Source organism: Arabidopsis lyrata (assembly GCF_000004255.2).
Source record: "Arabidopsis lyrata subsp. lyrata unplaced genomic scaffold ARALYscaffold_6, whole genome shotgun sequence".
NCBI classification, from domain to species: Eukaryota; Viridiplantae; Streptophyta; class Magnoliopsida; order Brassicales; family Brassicaceae; genus Arabidopsis; species Arabidopsis lyrata.
The window spans coordinates 9371144-9387960 of NW_003302550.1; the positions used below are offsets into that span (position 1 = coordinate 9371144).

Sequence of the window (16817 nt, forward strand, 5' to 3'; positions counted from 1 at the left end):
CTCTCCCGGATATTTGGTGTTAGTATATACTCCCTCTGTTTCACAAAGAGTGTCATTTTAGAGTTTTGCACACAGATTAAGAAAACAATAAATTTTTTGTTTTTTCTAAACAAAAACATCATTAACTATATACCTAAACATAATCTGCCCAATAGTAAAACAATCTGCAGAATACTAATGGTCATAAAACATAAAAAATCATTAAATTTTGCATTGAAAACCTAAAACGACACTCTTTGTGAAACAAAAATAAAACCTTAAAACGACACTCTTTATGAAACGGAGGGAGTAAATTTTTTGAATCCAACAAATTGTTAGGTTGCATAAAAGTTTGCAGCAAATATGAAGGTGGATGAATTTAAGAGCCGTTAATATAGAAGCAATACAAAAGTACGTTATCTATTTGTGTAAACCCAACCACCAAAAATCAACGCATTTTGGTTCCTTTAATAATCATTTCTTTTATATAAACCTACGTACGTTCCCCATATTTTCACTCAGACAAGAATATACATCTAAAGCGATCAAATCCATAAAAGCTTCATCGAAATGGCGAATCAAGCAGCTGTTGCAGCATTCTTCCTTTTCGCTTTAGCCGTCTTCTCCAACTTCGAGCTCTCGGCTTCTTCACTTGTCAGCGGCAAGATCTCTTGCCTTGACTGCCACCGCGATTTCGACTTCTCAGGTCTACTCTTTTAACTAGTTAATACACTTGAATCTTAGTGTATGTCATAAAAGTTTCTAACTTATGATTTCATATTGCAAATCTATTACACCACTGGTCACATTTTTAGTTAAATTGATATCTACACTAGTTTCTTGATATCTCGACCATTTTTATTGTATATGATTTATTTTTCAGGCATTAAGGTCCTCCTTAAATGCGACGGAGAGAAGAAACAGATAACCGCGATGGCAGCTTCAGACGGATCTTTCCGCTCAGTGCTTCCAACGGCTGACAAAAAAGGCTCCGAAAATTGTCTTGCAAAGCTCTTGGGAGGTCCTGAGCAACTCTATGCTCACAAACACAACTTGGTTTCTGAATTGGTCAACTCTAAACACGATTCCAAAGTTTTAACTATCTCAAACCCACTTGCCTTCTCTCTCTCCTGTCCCAAACCAACCCAAGATGATGTCGGAAGTATGATCGGAGATTCCAAGACTATTAATTTTCCGGGGGCAGGAGGTTTTGGATTCCCACCTGCCAGCTTCTTTCCCTTCTTACCAATCATTGGTATCCCATGATTTCATAAATAAGTGTTACTTTTAAGTACTTAAAAGACATATTTATACATATGTTTTGTTGTTTACGTGAATGAAGCCAGCCAAGACAAAATATTAGCAAATTACATCATTTTGTTTAGTGAGATATAAGGTTATGTTGATGTGCTAAGAAAATGTTCTTTATTGGCTTTATGTAGTTTTAATCAGTTGCTTTTGTATCAAGTTTGTAATAAGACGGTTGGGTTAATCCAACAACATACGTTTTATTGTGAAATTTCATGCTTATATGATTATATAATTGTGCAACTAAAACTAGAGAAGAAAAATAACCTAAACATTAGTTTGAACTGAGAAAAATCTAAATAGCAAGATAAATTGAATTAAATTTTGTTGCACCCTAGTCAATGGAGTCGATGGATTTAATATAGTCGTAATTGGTTTGATTTGAGAAACATTAGGACAACTGGACAAGAGTCAAAAAGACAAACTTAAACGATATTGATGAGATAACAAAGGTTGCAAAACTTGAGTGCTTAAATGGAGAAAGAATCCACTAATAATGATAATAATAGCAACAAAAGAAACAAAATTGTCTTTAAACAAAATCTCGATCCTACAAAAGTCAGGATACTGGAATTTCAAGTTTAACCCATGAAGAAGAAGAAGGCTCTCAAAGTGTGATGATACCTTAGAGAAACTTTGTAATAAAAACCTTAGAAAACTCGGTTCGGTGGACCCATTGTGCTCTTCAAGTACAAGCACCTCACCTGCAGGTAAAGGAACAAGTCTGGTTTAGATACCGATAATGTATCGAGAAAGATCGAGAAGATATTTAGTTCAAGAGGGAGAGTTACTAACATTTTGCCAGTTTTTCTTCAGAAGTGAAACAAGGAAGTTAACACTCATCTGAACATTCTGAAAGATCTGCTTCTCTTCCATGGAAAGATTCCCGACAGCGACTCCCATACAAAGAACCTTCTTGAGCTGGAACTTCACTGTTGCCTTTGTCTCATTCACTTTGGATTCCAAAGACTCTTGGTGGCTGACAAGAGTTGGGAACTTTCCTGTCATTGTTCAAAAGAGTCGAGATTTAATGGGAAAATCACGATTTGGGATCAACAAGAACAAATGAAAAAGATTAGGTAGGTTAGAGACATGCCTGCCTTGTTGAGACCGGGACCAAGAAGACGAGGAATCTGCTTAATGACAGATTCCGAAGCAAGGAAAGCATGGAATTTCTTAGCAAGCTTCTTAACAAGTTTCTTGTTCTTGTTCAACTTCTTAAGAGCTTCAACATCCATAGATTCCAATCCAATCTTCTCAGCCTAAGTAAACAAACCCCAAGTTATACTAACATATACTACTAACCATAACGTTTTCATTAAAAAAGGCGAAAAAAAAGTAAACCTCTTCGACGTGTTGGGCATCTCCAAGCATGCAAATCTTCATCTTTGGCCTAGGAACGTGAGGCAATTTAACAGAACCGCTAAATCTCTTGTCCTTTTGAGGGTCATAGTTCTTAAGACCAATCTGGAGTTCAATAGTCTCAGTGAAGTTGCGTGGCTTAGTCTCCTTGCAGTGAGTGATAATGGAGGATATTGCCTCTCTTACGGCTTCACTCTGAAGCTTACTACACCATTCAATAAACCCAAAATGAAAAGATCATAACTTTGAAATCAACAACTCTTAACAATTTTGTTTCCTCATGAAATCAATCAATGACTGAATAGACAAAGAATCAGTTTTTTTTTCACATCTAAGCCTATCTACGATTATACCAAATCAACCACTTAATCAAAATCACTGGCAGAAGAAAAATAAAGTCGATTTTGAGTAGACAAACCTCATTTTGGCACTTGCTCAGACAAATTTGCTTCCTGAAAACGGAAATTCATAAAAAATGAGATTTTTTTACAGTGTTGTCGAGAAACGTATAGAGCATTCTCAGATCATAAACATAAAAAGAATTGAAGAAGACGAAGATTGATTTACCTGTTGGAAGGTCGGAAACAGAGAAAGAACGGCGAGTGTTGCAATCGTCTGTAACTTATACGAACCAGAAGAGACTAAACTTCTAGCCCTAGTTATTTCTCGTCGTTAAAGCCCAATTTCTGCTAATCAAAGCCCAGTATTTAGGCCCACAGAGATTACTGCTTTCCCAAAGCCTATTTTGACCACTAACCAAAATTAAACAATTTTTAATTGATACATAAATAAAAGAAAATTGTACTAGACCACACAACTTATTGTTTCAAAACTATAATTAGAATTCACAAGTCACATAAAATGACAAATTAGGTCAGTTTTTTCAGTGAAATTTTGTTATTCAAGGTATGTATAAAATAAGATACTTTGAAGATGAAAATGCATATATTATATATTTTAAATCATAGGTCAGTCAAACAATACTCGGCCTAAAACGCAGACAATCGCTATTGACTACAAATATATACACAACCAAAATCATAAGAATACTTGTGGATGTGGGTATGCGTCAGACCAATTTCTCTCCTGTCAAATGTGGTTTGTTTTCTCCTTATCCAAACATAAATGAGAGATCATCCATAGGAACCTCATCAAGCCCTGCTGTATCAATATCTTGAAGACCTTCGAACCAGTCTCCAATATCTGCCTGTTCATCTATTTCCTCTAGATCACGGAACGCTAATTTCGAGAAATCTATGGGAGCTTCCTCGTCAACTGCACCATCTCCAGAGGTACCTCCTCGGTTCGAGGCGCCTCTGCTTGCTGGTCCTGTTGGGTGAGTTGACGTTGTTGTTGATCTTGATTGGTTTTCGTTATTGTTGTTGTTGTTCTTTTCTTTTGGTTTCGGTTTGTTCTTGTTCCTGAAACCATCTTCTCTCTCGCTTCTCTTACCTTGAGCTCCTCCTCCACTAAGAACCGCACTGTCTATGCTCGTTGTGACTTTGGATGAAGCGCATCCAATAACATCATCTATCAATGCTTCTCTCCTCTTTGTACTAGACACTGCACCTACAAAACCCAAATAGCTCATCAGATTTTCCGACAAAAAGGTTTAAAGTGTAACCACTGTCTAACTATTTTATCAAGACCTTTAGTATCTAATTATTACATTTGAATGTGCTTCGCATTAATCTACAATAGTCTTATCCATGTTGTCTTACATGCCATAGCAGAAGTAACTATTGAAAAATCAATTTACAGAATCAACATCTAAAGTTCAGATTTTGCGTACCTGAACCCTTGGCCTCAGCCTGATGATTAGAAGGTTCATTGAGCGTGTTACTGGCTGTTCCAGAGCCGCCATTTTCTGATGATTTTGCATCGTTGCTGGGAGAACTAAACAAGATATCCTGAAGTGCGGGATCAGCAAAACAGCTAAACCCAGTTTCTTCGAACTTACGACACCTAGCAACTGTCCGCCTGATAAACGCCAGCGCCACTTGTCTAGTGACCTTGTTGACTTTGGCTGCTTTACTTCCGCAGCATGCCTGTTTTTAGAGTAAAATCAATAATTAATTAACAACCCGATTTATATATCTCATCCCACAATCACTCATCCAAATTAAACTTGGTTTATTACCATTCTTTTCTTGTGCGCTGTTTCCACAAGCTGGTCCATAGCAAGATGCTCAATTTTCCTGCATGTAAACCTCAAATCTTAGCAAAAATAACGGTGTAACTTGAAAGATAATGAATCTGAAAAAGCCAAAGCAAACCTTTTCTCAATGTCTTTCCCCTTTTGGATGGTAAGATTAAGCTTCTCCAGCTTTTTCTTCTTGTTTAGGATCTAGTAGAGGTCAAAAATGGAATATGAGAAAGGTTACTACGAGTCAAAGAAGAAATTTTAATGACGATCTGATAAGTAAAGCATGAAATATTTGTTTTGCGTTTACCTGCTGATAAATGCCTTCCTTCAACTCCATAACATCAGTGCTCATAGTTTCTTCAGCCAGATCAGGCTGTGATAAAAAAAAAAATTGGAAATTAGAGAACAAGCTAGAGTAACATGTTTTTTTCTTTAGCTCAAGTTATTGACAGATTAAATGACTTGAGACAAAACTTACCATTGCCTCAGGAAACACACCAATGCTCTGCAGTTCCAGAAGAAGTCGCTCATCCAAAGACATAAGCTGATACTGGGTGTCAGATACTGGGAAGTTGGGAATGTTCACTTCCCTAGCTTGCAATTCACCCAGACTATTTAAATATGTCTCATTGCCGAGTGCAGCTTCCGAATGTGAAAGATCATCATCCCCAATCCACTGTTCATTGCTATGGAAAGATATAGACATGCCACCATTTCTGAATGGGTTAGACACAACACTCCTCTCACTGGAAAATCTGTCAAGCAAACAACTCTTAGGGGTCTGAAAATCCCCACTTGACTCTACTTCAAATTCCATTCTGTCTCTCTCTCTGAACTCGGTGTCAATATAGGTACATGACCCACAGTGAGAATCGTCACTGGCGTAATGAAGAGACAGATTCTTCCCTCCATTGAATTGTACAACTTCTCCATCATCTTCCTCAATTAAAGCAGAAAGTACCCTCTTATACAACGGAGTACTCTCATTCAATTTTCTCATGTCCAATCTCTCAAATGAAATACCAGATACACATGATGAGGTTGGACCTGAATAGTCAACAATTCCCTCACCAGGGCGATGTAGTGCTTTGGGCAATTTAACACCCTGAAAAAAGGACTCTCTTTCATTCATGCTACATTCAGATTATATAAGAGACTATAAAACTAGACATTGCTGCAGAGGTTTGCAACTTACCAAGATGTTATAACCATCTAAGATTGCCTCTGACAGAGATTCATTGAGTTCTTCAGCAAAATTCAGCTGTTTTCGGATAATTAAAAGTTAACAAGAGTTGGCATCCTAGAGAGAAGTCATATATGATATACTAAATAGTATCAAGTATCGACTATTACCTGATCTTTCATGCTTTGCATGTCGTCGGCATTGACGGCAGCAAAGAAGTGGTCCATCTTCTTCCAAAACTTACCAGAACAAGCAAGATCTACAAAAAGATATTTCTAGTTAGAAGGAATAATTTTGCGGCAATAAAACTAGAAAGACATGACATATGGAAGGATGAATACCTGCTGCCTTCCGTGCCGAATTTGCTGCTGCAAAAATATCTTCACGATCATCATCGGATTCACCTGAAAAGCCAAAAATCCACTTGAATTTATGCTTAGGAACTGACACCATCAGAAGCACGAGGTGCTCTTTAGGGAATCATACAGCTGACATGCAGAGATTACATCCAACTGGCAACTACCACCACTATCCTCTTAGAAATTAAATACATCCCTTTGTACAATGAAAACTAATAATTACCAAACCTCAAATATTCAGGGTAAGTCACGTTCAGGATAGAAATAGAAGTTCCCCAAAAATTAGTTTGGTAATACTATCTGATAACCGTGAATATGTTAAAATATTGGAACTCGAAATGCAAAAAGAAAATAACTACCTGTAATATCTGAAGGAGTATTTGCATTTGAGGCAAGCCGGGTAGCAGGTTTACGATCTTTAACCTTTTTCGCAGGTGGACGCCCATATTTGCTGTCCACACAGAGAGAGAAGGAAGAACAATTGGTCCGTCTATTTAAAATTTATATACAATATAACATTTTAAAAGTAGAAGGGGTAAGAAAAAGAACTGAATTAGGTATAAATCACCTTCTATTCTTATCTGAAGCAATCTTGACGTTGTGAAGAGGCTTCTCTACTGGTAAATTCTCCGGCTTAACCAATATAGGATGAAAGCCAGGAGTTGTCAACGACGAGACACTTTCGCTCTTTCCTTGCTTCCATGCACCACATCCTTTATGACTGGTTTGAATCTTATTCTTTCTTATCGGAAGTAATAACGACCCTGATTTAGGAGTTGGGAACAAGTCACCACTCGCAAAAGCTCTCTCTCTTGTTTTGTTGTCTCCAGCTCCTGAGTCCTCACTTTCAGATAACCCATATGGCGATGAAGCATTCCTCAACTCCCTTTTCATTTTCAAAGGGCTACTATCAACAGCTGAGAGTGACGCGGTAGTTCCAGGGGATGCTCTAGGACTAAAATCAGATGTTGTAAAGCCTTGAGCTGAGATCTTGCTTTCAGCATGCTTTATTAAAGGCGAAACTACATTTGTTCTCCTTGTTCGAGAATTCTTATGCGGTCTCTGGCCAACCCATTGTGCCATTGCATGTGCAGATGAACCTGCTGGATATGGTAGCGTTAGCTCATTCCCATAAACATTACAGATAGCGTATTTAGACCACACTTAGATTTCCCCTAACCTTGTAATACACCGGATGGGGAATCAACTTTGGATGAAGAATCAACACCCATTATGGCTGCTGTTCTTGGAGCCCTAGAGACCTTTCCTTTCAATATTGTAGTAGAGTTGTTTGTGGGGCTATCATCCAGTAAGTTTCTCCTGGATATGCACAATTATGCATTTATCAGTCACATAAACAATTTGCTATTAAATTGAAGCAAAATCTATAACAAAAAGCTTGAGGTATCTGCTCACTTATTATTTCCCTTGGCTAGCCTCTGCTCAGCAAGCACTGCACGATCCCTTGCAATGGAAACAGTCTCCAACTCATTCCTGGATAATGCACCCATACCCGGACTGTCTGGCTCAAACGAAGCATCAAGTCTGTTAATCCCGTTCACCCCGGGTGAGGATTTTGACCTGCAACAAATGTGGCACATTATGCTTTCTTCGAGAAGGAAAATTATGCAAGAGGGATCAATCTGGAAAACTATATAAATACAAATGCATGTTGCAAGAATATCATCATGCTAAAGTAAGATCTACCGAAACAAATTCAAGAGGAAATCATGGAATCCAGTTTAAATGAGAAACTTGACAATCCCTGGCAATAACTTAAATAGCTCATGGAAAATAGAAACTTGTAGAATATCATAGCTCAATTAGAAAGCAGAGTAGGATCCCCACTAGAATATCATGAATCCTGTGACAACAACCAGTAAACAAACGCAACATTCCTCTCTTTTAGGTCCACTTACGACCCTTGGACTAGAAAATAGGTTATAACATCCTCAAATGGTGTTCAGTGTTATATGTCAAGATTCCTTTAAGTTGTACTGTAGCTAAACATCAAGGATAACTACCAGGCTAACTAATCTTATATCCTTAATGCACACCTGAAATTTTGGGTGTCACAAGAACGCAACTTAGAGTCAGCTGTTGGCTTTGGCTGCATCACACGTTGATCAGGATTCATAATTCTGTTGCCTAGGGTAGCAACAGACCGTCTCCTTTTCATTCTTGTCTCCCATACTTCACTACCAACAGGTAATCTGCGTATCTTCTCTTCTATTCGCATTGGTTCTCCAGAAACACTTGGAGGTGAATCAGAGCCCTTTTCAGTAACCTGCTGCCTTGCAAGAGCCGAAATTCTAGCATCCCCCTAAAAGCAATAACAGGCAGGAACCATTAAACAACAGTGACGTGGGAGAAATGCTTTCGGAACACAATAATTGAAAAATCGAGTAAAATCTTCAAATCTCATGTCTTCTATAAAGATGTTAAAACTTACTAAACATGAAGTGGCGGATGAACAGAAAGGAAAAATGCCAGGGAAAATAAACAATCAATTATAGAGTAATAAGCACACTATAGATCTAAAGTGAGGTTTAGATACAAACCCGCACATCTGCGACGGTTGTACGAGCACGCTTGTTTAATCCAAGCATCTTTTTCCTTTCCTCGGATCTTTGAGCCATACTGTCTTGTGCTCTTGGAACCTGGTTTCTGACCTTATCAAAGTTTGCTGCGTCCATTCTCTCACCAGGTGGTATATCATTTCGCCTTCGTTTCTTTGAACTTATTGTCTCCGCATATTTGTCCAACTTGGATATGTTTTCACTTAGTTTCTTTGCTAGATCCCTACAAGAAACCCAAGGTTTTAGTAAAGCTAAATAACGAGAAAGAAATTAAGCAATAAGTCCTCGTTCTAGTAGATATTGTAATATGCTGTGAAAAATTTAAACTCTTAAGCCAAATTCTATGCACCTATGATTAGTCAATGGTCACAACAAACAAATGTTTACAAGGCATAATCACAAGTTATGAAAGAAAGCAAGAAGATCCATACCCAGCTTCTCTGGAAGTATCTAACACACTTTCTTTAAAATGCTTGAGCTCCTCAGTTGCTACAGGAGGAGAAGGTCTGGGATGAGACATCCCAAAAGAATTCTCTTCCGATGAAGCCCTACTAGGAACACCGAGAACCCTTCTAAGCTCTCCTGAACGAGTATAGTTCTGATTCCCTAATCTAATCGGTTCCAATGCTAAAACTTGAGACAAATTAGGGGTATCAGATGACAATCCTATAGTACCCCTGCTCACACTGTTACCAGAACCTAGCATTATGCCTTTGATCTACTTGCTTCACACCAAAAGCCACTCAAACCTGCAATCAAAAAACGAGATTTTCGTAAATCATGGAATACAGAAACATAATCACTCTTACGCACACCACACACGACTATCGTAATGATTAAAGAACCCAATTTTGAATCAAAGATAAACACGAGCAGTCTAAAGGTGTTAACTTTGAAACTAGTAAAAATTTGCAATTCTCAAAAATTGATGAACAATTTCGAAAAATTCTCACCTTTGCATCTAAGCCCAAGCCATGAATCAGAGACAAACAACACGAAAACCCAAAAATTCCTCAACGCCGGTGATAAATTGAAAAAAAACCCTAGAATCACGGAGAAGAACCCAAAAAAAAAAACGAACTTTAGCTATCAAGCTCAGAGAATCCAAAAGCGTAATTGGGAGAAAGACCAAAGCTTTGAAAAATATCTCACCCGGAGAAATTCAACGAGGTCAAGCTTTGTTCTTGTTGTAGATCAGACGGCAAAAAAAAAATTCCCTTTTAGTCGGATATTTTTTTTTGGTTTGGGCGAATTTTGCTACGTCCAATAACATTTATGTACACAGACTGATGACGTCATCGCTCTCTCTTTCTCTCGTCTCTCAATTTACACACGGCTTTGACAAATGTGACATTAAGGTTCCGACTGGTAACACGTGTTATTAAGGTTGAATTGCAGTCGATCGATGTTATAATCTGATGTAATGTGCAGTAAAAATTATGTGGTATAAACTGTAGATTGATGTAGTTTTTTGCTGTAAAAATATGAGTTATCAGTCTGATCAATACAAGTGACTGGTAACTTTTGTGTTTTAAAAGTTGCAGTATATGTTATTAAAACTAATTAATTAAATATCAATAATAATAATAATAATATTTTTTACAAATTAAATAATAAAATAAAATAATACTAAAAACATAGTTAATTTGAAATATTTTTTTTACATAATAGTTATAAAACTAATAACTTACATTTTCCTAGCATATTTAAAATTTTATCTGTATTAAATCTAGTCCTATAAATAGTTTTTGATAATTAAATGAAAATAAAAAACAAATTAAAAAATTTAAGGTTTAAAGATGTTAAGAAAATTAAGAATTTAAATACCTATTTTTTTATGAAATGTTATTGAATTAAATTAAGATAAAAATAAAAACAATTATCATTATTAAAATTAATTTAAGATATTTTTCTTCTAATTTAAAACTAATTTTCGTTTTTTTTTTAAATGCAAAAATTATAACTCAACTTACCACATCCTAACTCATAGGAATTTCCATGTTTTTGAGTTAAGTTTTGATTTAGCAATTTTACAAAGGAGATAACTCAAAAAAGTAAGTCATTCATAACTCAACAAACTTCAACCACTAATGCAAATTTTTAAAAACAAATCATGATTGGTAACATTTTTGAATTATCTTCCTAGTTCAATGATACCACATAGTAACTCATGTCACCAATCACACCCTTAGGTTCGATTTAATTCTTCTTTTTGGTGGCAGAAGTTAAGAATTTGCCTCTAAACTAATAATGACTTTCAAGAGGTTATTCTTTTTTTTTTTTTTTTTTTTGGGCAAACCAACTTTCATTATAAAGAAGTGTCGTTACATAGCAGGAGAGTTCAAAGCAGATAAAGCAGATAAAGAGGACTTGGCCAGCGCGTCAGCTAACAAGTTAGCTTCGCGAGGAACAAAGGAGAACTTAATGGATAAAAAAGAACAGCGAAGCAAGGTAATATCGTGAAGAATTCCTTGCAGCTCGTTCGAAGTGGTCTCTGTATTGAGCAGAGATATAAGGACTTGAGAGTCCGAAAAAACGATGATGGAGGTGAGTTCCATTCTAGACGCTGCGGTCAGCGCTGATTTCAGAGCTAAAGCTTCGGAAGCTAAAGCGGAGGGAGTATGGAGGCGAGTAGCCGAGCCCTGATGGATAACCCGGTGGTCCCGAGTCTTAAGAATCCATCCCATACCACAGGAGCCAGAGGAAGCGTTCCAAGCCGCATCCGTGAAGCAAAAGACGACCTCAGAACGAGGGACCAATTGCGAAGAAACCTCAGTAAGAGGGACCAGAGAAGAAGAAACCTCAATAAGAGGTAATGTTGTGGAAACAGCCTCAATAAGAGGTAAGTGTTTGAACTTATTGCCCAAAGGCGCTTGGAGCAATTGTTGAGCAAGTTGCCATTCTTTTGCTGCAGTAATGGACTTATTTAAAATTTCCGCTTCAGAGAAGGCCTGGTTTTCAAAAATTAGTCGATTTCGTGACTTCCAGAGTTGCCAAAGGATCCAATGGAACAGAGAGGTGTGAGAGAGTCCTATAGGAGGGAGGCACTGGGAGATCCGAGCCGTCTCTAACAGTTGAGCAACTGAACCAACAAGGTCTTCCCTGGGTTTCCGGTGCAGAGGAGCTAAATCCCATACCTTCTGGGCAAAAGGACATGAGAGGAGGAGATGCAGTTCTGTTTCTAAAGCTCCACATCTTTTACATGATAGATCACTGGTGATACCGCGGATAGCGAGGTTATCTCCAACCGGGAGTGCTCTGCGCTTAATCTTCCAGAGGAACATTTTCAGTTTTGGGGGAAGACGTAATTGCCAGATATTTAATTTCCAATTGAAGGACTCAGGTCCCAGAGCTCGAGAGTGAAGCTTGGACAGGACATATCCTGTTTTAGTTGAGTAGGCGCCGGATTTTTCGGGTAACCAAACCATGGAGTCCTTCTTTTTACTTGAGCTTGGGATCAGTTTGCGGATGGTGCTCTCATAGTGCGGAAGATGATGGCGAATGGCTCTTGTATTCCAATCGTTGGAGCTTGGAAGTAAAAGAGAACTGACCTTAAGGTTATGAGCAGCCAAAGTAGGAGGACCAAAAGGGACAAGGGGCAGGGCAGTAGAAAGCCAGGGATCCTTCCAAACGTTTATTGAGTTGCCATCCCCAACTGTCCATCCTAACCCTTTCCTAAGAACCTCTCTTCCTGCCATGATACTCCTCCACCCGTGAGAGCAGGAGGAGGAGATAGAGACCTCTAGGAAGGGTTTCTCATGGCAGTATTTCCCTAGCAAAACCCTGGCGAGAAGGGATTCAGGGCAGTTCAGAATTCTCCAGCTGATGCGTCCTAGGAGGGCATCATTAAATTGTGCAATCTCTCTGAAACCAAGGCCTCCTTCAGATTTGGGAAGAGTTAGCGTGTCCCACGAAACCCAACTCATCTTACGCTTCTCTGGTTTGTCATCCCACCAAAAGCGAGTAAGAATGGATTGAATTCTTTTGCAAAGGGAGAGAGGAAGTTTGAAGCACGACATAGCGTAGAGGGGCATCGCTGCTAAGACGGACTTTAGGAGAATTTGCTTTCCCGCAGCCGAGAGGAAGCGAGAGGTCCAACTGTGAGAGCGTTGGCGGATCTTATCGACAATAGAGGTGAAGATATCCTTCTTTCGCCTACCAAAATGTTCGGGTAGTCCTAGGTACTTTCCAACTCCGCCCTCATTAACTATACCCAGCTTGGATTTAGCAGCCTCTTTAACTGAAGGAGGAGTCTTAACAGAGAAAGTAATGGCCGATTTAGTAACATTGATGACTTGGCCCGATGCTTCTCCATAGCGAGAGATAATTTCCATTAGCTTGTTGCAACTTTTAGGGTTAGACCGACAAAAGAACATCGTATCATCGGCGAAGAGAAGGTGGTTGATGGGAGGGCTACCCCGAGCCACTTTGATACCCGGTAATTGGCCACGAAGTTGCGCCCGATGACAAAGACCCGAAAGCACTTCGGTACACAAGATGAAAAGATAAGGGGAAAGAGGATCCCCTTGCCGTAAGCCTCGGGAAGGAAAAACTTGCCCTTTTGGAGTACCTTTAACTAGGAAAGAGTAAGAAACAGAGCCTACGCATGCCATGATCCAAGATGTCCATTTGTCATGAAAACCAAGACGTCGGAGGACTGCTTCTAAGAAAGGCCACTCAATTCGATCATAGGCCTTACTCATGTCAGTCTTAACCGCCATAGAGCATCGTACCTTAGCTTCCGAAGTGCGCAAGAAATGTAAGATTTCATGAGTGATTAAAACGTTGTCAGAGATAGCACGGTTAGGAACAAAGGCAGATTGATTGACGGAGATGAGAGAAGAGAGCATGGGTTGCAGCCTTTTGGTGAGGATCTTAGCTATGATTTTGTAGTGTACTGTGCACAAAGCTATAGGCCTGTAGTCGGAGACTTTCCTTGGACTAGTAACTTTAGGTATCAGACGGATGTGAGTTTCATTAAGCCTCTGGGAAAGGTAGCTTGATTCGAAGAAAAGACATATATCTCGAGAAACATCTAAACCAATGATATCCCAGAAAGACTGGTAAAAACCCGCAGAAAAACCATCCGGACCAGGCGCTTTATCCGGATGAATAGAGAACACTGCCTCCTTAATTTCAAGAAGAGAAGGGATGGATATAAGTTGCCGGTTCATATCAGTCGAGACCTTGGGAACCAGAGCTTCCTCCACAACTGAATTGGTAGAGGGTTGTCCCGCTGTGAATATGGACTGATAGTAGCAGGAGATGGTATTAGCAATCTGGTCTTCATCATGATATTCATTTCCTTGCTCATCTTCAATTACAGAGACATTGTTAATTACTCGCCTTGCTCTTGTTGCAGCATGAAAGTAAGCCGAGTTACGGTCTCCACTTTGTAGCCATTGAATCCTGCTCCGTTGTCGCCAAAACAATTCTTCATCTCTGTAAAGTTTTTCCAAGCTCGCTGTGGTTGAGGTAATGAAAGGCTGATCAGGAGTTGAAGAAGAGAGAGCAGCTTCGAGGGCTTCCTGGGCTTCCTTAATTAAACGGCTACTGTTTGCATTTTGGGCCTTAGTCCACTTAATAATATGGGCTCTGCACCGATTAATTTTCTCCAAGACAGATTCTTCATGTGGGCTTCTCCAAGATTGGCCCACTAAGGTTCGAATTTCTTCATTGTTACGAAGGCGCCGATCAAACCTAAACAGGCCCTTGTTCTTCCTCTTACAATCATCCAAGAACGTAACAAGGGGTCGATGATCAGACCCTTCGAAACGAAGGTACTCACAACGACCGGCAGGATACGCTTCAAACCAGCCGCAATTTGCCAGAGACCGATCCAAACGAGATTTAATAAAATGGTCATACCGCCAGCCTCGCCACGAGAAGTGATTCCCGGAGTGTTTAACATCCCATAGGCCATTCTGCGCCACAAAGGATCGGAAAGGGATAAAGGAGCCTTCACATCGGGCAGGACCTCCGACCTTTTCGAAATTATCAAGTGTATCATTAAAATCCCCAGTGAGTAGCCATGGGGTTGAGCGATCAGAGCCGAGATTGGAGACATAATCCCAGAATGCTGCTCTGTTTTCTGTTTGAGGGAGACCATATATAAAGGAGATGAAGAGGAGCTGATCCTTGCACTTGATTTGGGTATCGATGAGATTAGGAGAAGATTCTAAGATTTCCAGGTTAACTGCGTCCTTCCAAAATAAAGCCAAACCTCCACTTAAACCCAAAGGAGGGACAGTGAAATGATGAGTATAACCCATCCAGTTAACTACCTCTAGCACCTTGCTATCCTGATTCTTGGTCTCAGTAAGGAACAGTATGTCTGGAAAAATACTGAAGCGTATTTCTCGAAGACGACGAACTGTCAAGGGGCTCCCTATCCCTTGACAGTTCCAGCTCACCATAGCTAAGGAAGGGGGTTTGATGGGATCCGAAAATCCCCCGTACTCTTGGTGATAGCTGGGATAATGTTAATTGGTGGAGCACTTGTTTGACCATGGTCCACTGTATCCTGACGCTCAGGTAAATCTGCCTCATTGGCAGGAGGATCCACATTAAGCTTCTTCTTGGCATTTGGTCTAGTGACGGTGCGCTTTTTCAGACTAACTCCTTGGAGAGGGCTGCGGACAACACGTCTCCTAGGGGAGGCCTTAGCTGGTTTTCTCCTCCCTGAGGTCTTAGGTTTGGTAGTAGTAGGAGCTTTTTTCCTTGGGGCTCCTTTGGGTTTTGAGGGAGCAGCTGGAGGAATTGGTCCCAATCTGAGGGAAGTGTGAATTCTGAGATCACCAGGAACCAGCGAAGAATTCTGTACATCACCAGGGAGATCTTGAGTATTATCTCCCGCATATTGAATTTCCACATCTTGGAGGTGCCCTGAACCAGACCTGGAAGTAGTGAGGAGGGAGGCTGTATGAGTGATTCGTGGGGAGATTCTTTCCAAGGCAGGTCTTCTTGAATGGGGAAGACTGGAAGGTTCACCAATTTCCAACCCTGCAGGCCTAGGAGGCGGAAGACTTGGGGGGCAGGGTAGGGGAGGGCAAGGTGGAGGCGATTGAGAATAGTGAGATCTACCGGATCGAGCAACAACCTCATAGTCAGGTTTCCGAGGAGGGCTGCGATGAATAGGGCTAAGCCTTGGTGGACTGCGCCGTGAATCAGACCTTGAGGTCTCCCTTCCTCTAGGATGGTGGGGCCTAAAATCAGCAGAGTAGGCGCTCCCAATGTCCCTTGGAGATTGGCGTCTATGACCTTGAAGAGTAAAATCTCTAGAAACAGAGTAATGACGGTCAGGAGAACGAGAACGATGCCTGACTACCTCGTCCCTCCTGGAGCGAGAGGGATTCCTTTGTGAGTGAGTAGCTCCAGAATCACGGGATGGAGAGAAGCGTCTGGTATCTCTAGCTAAGGGATACCTAGGGGAAGAGAGGCCTCTGTTTCTTCCCCCACTAGCAGCTCTGTTCTCCCGGCTTCCCACAGGTAGAGGCCTAGGAGGCGGCCTGTCCTCTCTTCTCTCTTCTTGGCGCCTGCGTTCAGAATCCATACGTTGAGCCGCCTTAAGTTGATTAATGCCGAGAGATCTAGAGACTAAAGGAAGAGGGCAGTCCTTTTTTTCATGAGAGAGTTCAAAGCAGTTGAAACAATGTTTCTCTAGCTTCTCGTACTCTAGTTCCACAGTTTTGATAGAACCATCAGGAAGCCGGATAGGCATGGACATTTCCAGAGCCGCTAGGCCATTAATAGGGACTCGGACACGACCTTCTAAGACCTCTCTCGCCTCCAGAGTACCAAGTTCCTTCCCGATAGTGCGAATAGTTTGGTCCGACCAGAAATGGAGAGGGATACCATGAATTTTGATCCAAAAGGTGATGAAGGCTGGAAAAGTGTCAGAG

General features: G+C 40.2%; 3 protein-coding genes across 5 annotated transcripts; 1 reads left to right on the top strand and 2 right to left on the bottom strand.

The window, feature by feature from the left end:
* Window positions 1-439: 439 nt before the first annotated feature.
* Window positions 440-1517, top strand: LOC9308071. The gene is made up of 2 exons (XM_002871956.2): window positions 440-685; window positions 863-1517. The coding sequence occupies exons 1-2, from the start codon at window positions 550-552 to the stop codon at window positions 1243-1245; spliced, it is 519 nt and encodes a 172-aa protein (XP_002872002.1). The 5' UTR covers window positions 440-549; the 3' UTR covers window positions 1246-1517.
* Window positions 1518-1749: 232 nt separating this feature from the next.
* On the bottom strand, window positions 1750-3286 carry LOC9308072 (60S ribosomal protein L10a-3). The gene is made up of 6 exons (XM_002874024.2): window positions 3217-3286; window positions 3068-3101; window positions 2632-2854; window positions 2384-2549; window positions 2083-2288; window positions 1750-1991 (listed from the first exon to the last, which is right to left on the bottom strand). The coding sequence occupies exons 2-6, from the start codon at window positions 3070-3072 to the stop codon at window positions 1938-1940; spliced, it is 654 nt and encodes a 217-aa protein (XP_002874070.1). The 5' UTR covers window positions 3073-3101; window positions 3217-3286; the 3' UTR covers window positions 1750-1937.
* A 286-nt stretch (window positions 3287-3572) lies between these two features.
* LOC110227462 lies at window positions 3573-10172 on the bottom strand. Of its 3 annotated transcripts, none has more exons than XM_021021586.1 (18): window positions 10069-10172; window positions 9870-9959; window positions 9348-9665; window positions 8899-9139; window positions 8395-8660; window positions 7754-7918; window positions 7518-7657; window positions 6906-7437; window positions 6697-6788; window positions 6320-6382; window positions 6149-6237; window positions 5991-6056; window positions 5274-5900; window positions 5103-5168; window positions 4926-4996; window positions 4790-4847; window positions 4442-4697; window positions 3573-4218 (listed from the first exon to the last, which is right to left on the bottom strand). In XM_021021586.1, the coding sequence occupies exons 3-18, from the start codon at window positions 9620-9622 to the stop codon at window positions 3761-3763; spliced, it is 3465 nt and encodes a 1154-aa protein (XP_020877245.1). In that variant the 5' UTR covers window positions 9623-9665; window positions 9870-9959; window positions 10069-10172; the 3' UTR covers window positions 3573-3760. The 3 variants fall into 3 exon arrangements, with proteins under 3 accessions (XP_020877245.1, XP_020877246.1, XP_020877243.1); XM_021021587.1 differs by having other exon boundaries at window positions 3573-4212; window positions 6906-7440; XM_021021584.1 differs by having other exon boundaries at window positions 6906-7440.
* Window positions 10173-16817: the final 6645 nt, after the last annotated feature.

Excerpts from the sequence above, each read along its gene's own strand:
- LOC9308071 (XM_002871956.2), top strand. The coding sequence starts at position 550 with ATGGCGAATCAAGCAGCTGTTGCAGCATTCTTCCTTTTCGCTTTAGCC. Across the intron at positions 686-862 it reads CCGCGATTTCGACTTCTCAG|GCATTAAGGTCCTCCTTAAA; the intron begins GTCTACTCTTTT and ends TTTATTTTTCAG.
- LOC9308072 (XM_002874024.2), bottom strand. Across the intron at positions 2,289-2,383 it reads TCCCGGTCTCAACAAGGCAG|GAAAGTTCCCAACTCTTGTC; the intron begins GCATGTCTCTAA and ends GAACAATGACAG. Across the intron at positions 1,992-2,082 it reads TGAAGAAAAACTGGCAAAAT|GTGAGGTGCTTGTACTTGAA; the intron begins GTTAGTAACTCT and ends CTTTACCTGCAG.
- LOC110227462 (XM_021021584.1), bottom strand. The coding sequence starts at position 9,622 with ATGCTAGGTTCTGGTAACAGTGTGAGCAGGGGTACTATAGGATTGTCA. Across the intron at positions 9,140-9,347 it reads GATACTTCCAGAGAAGCTGG|GGATCTAGCAAAGAAACTAA; the intron begins GTATGGATCTTC and ends GGTTTCTTGTAG. Across the intron at positions 4,997-5,102 it reads AGGAAGGCATTTATCAGCAG|ATCCTAAACAAGAAGAAAAA; the intron begins GTAAACGCAAAA and ends GACCTCTACTAG.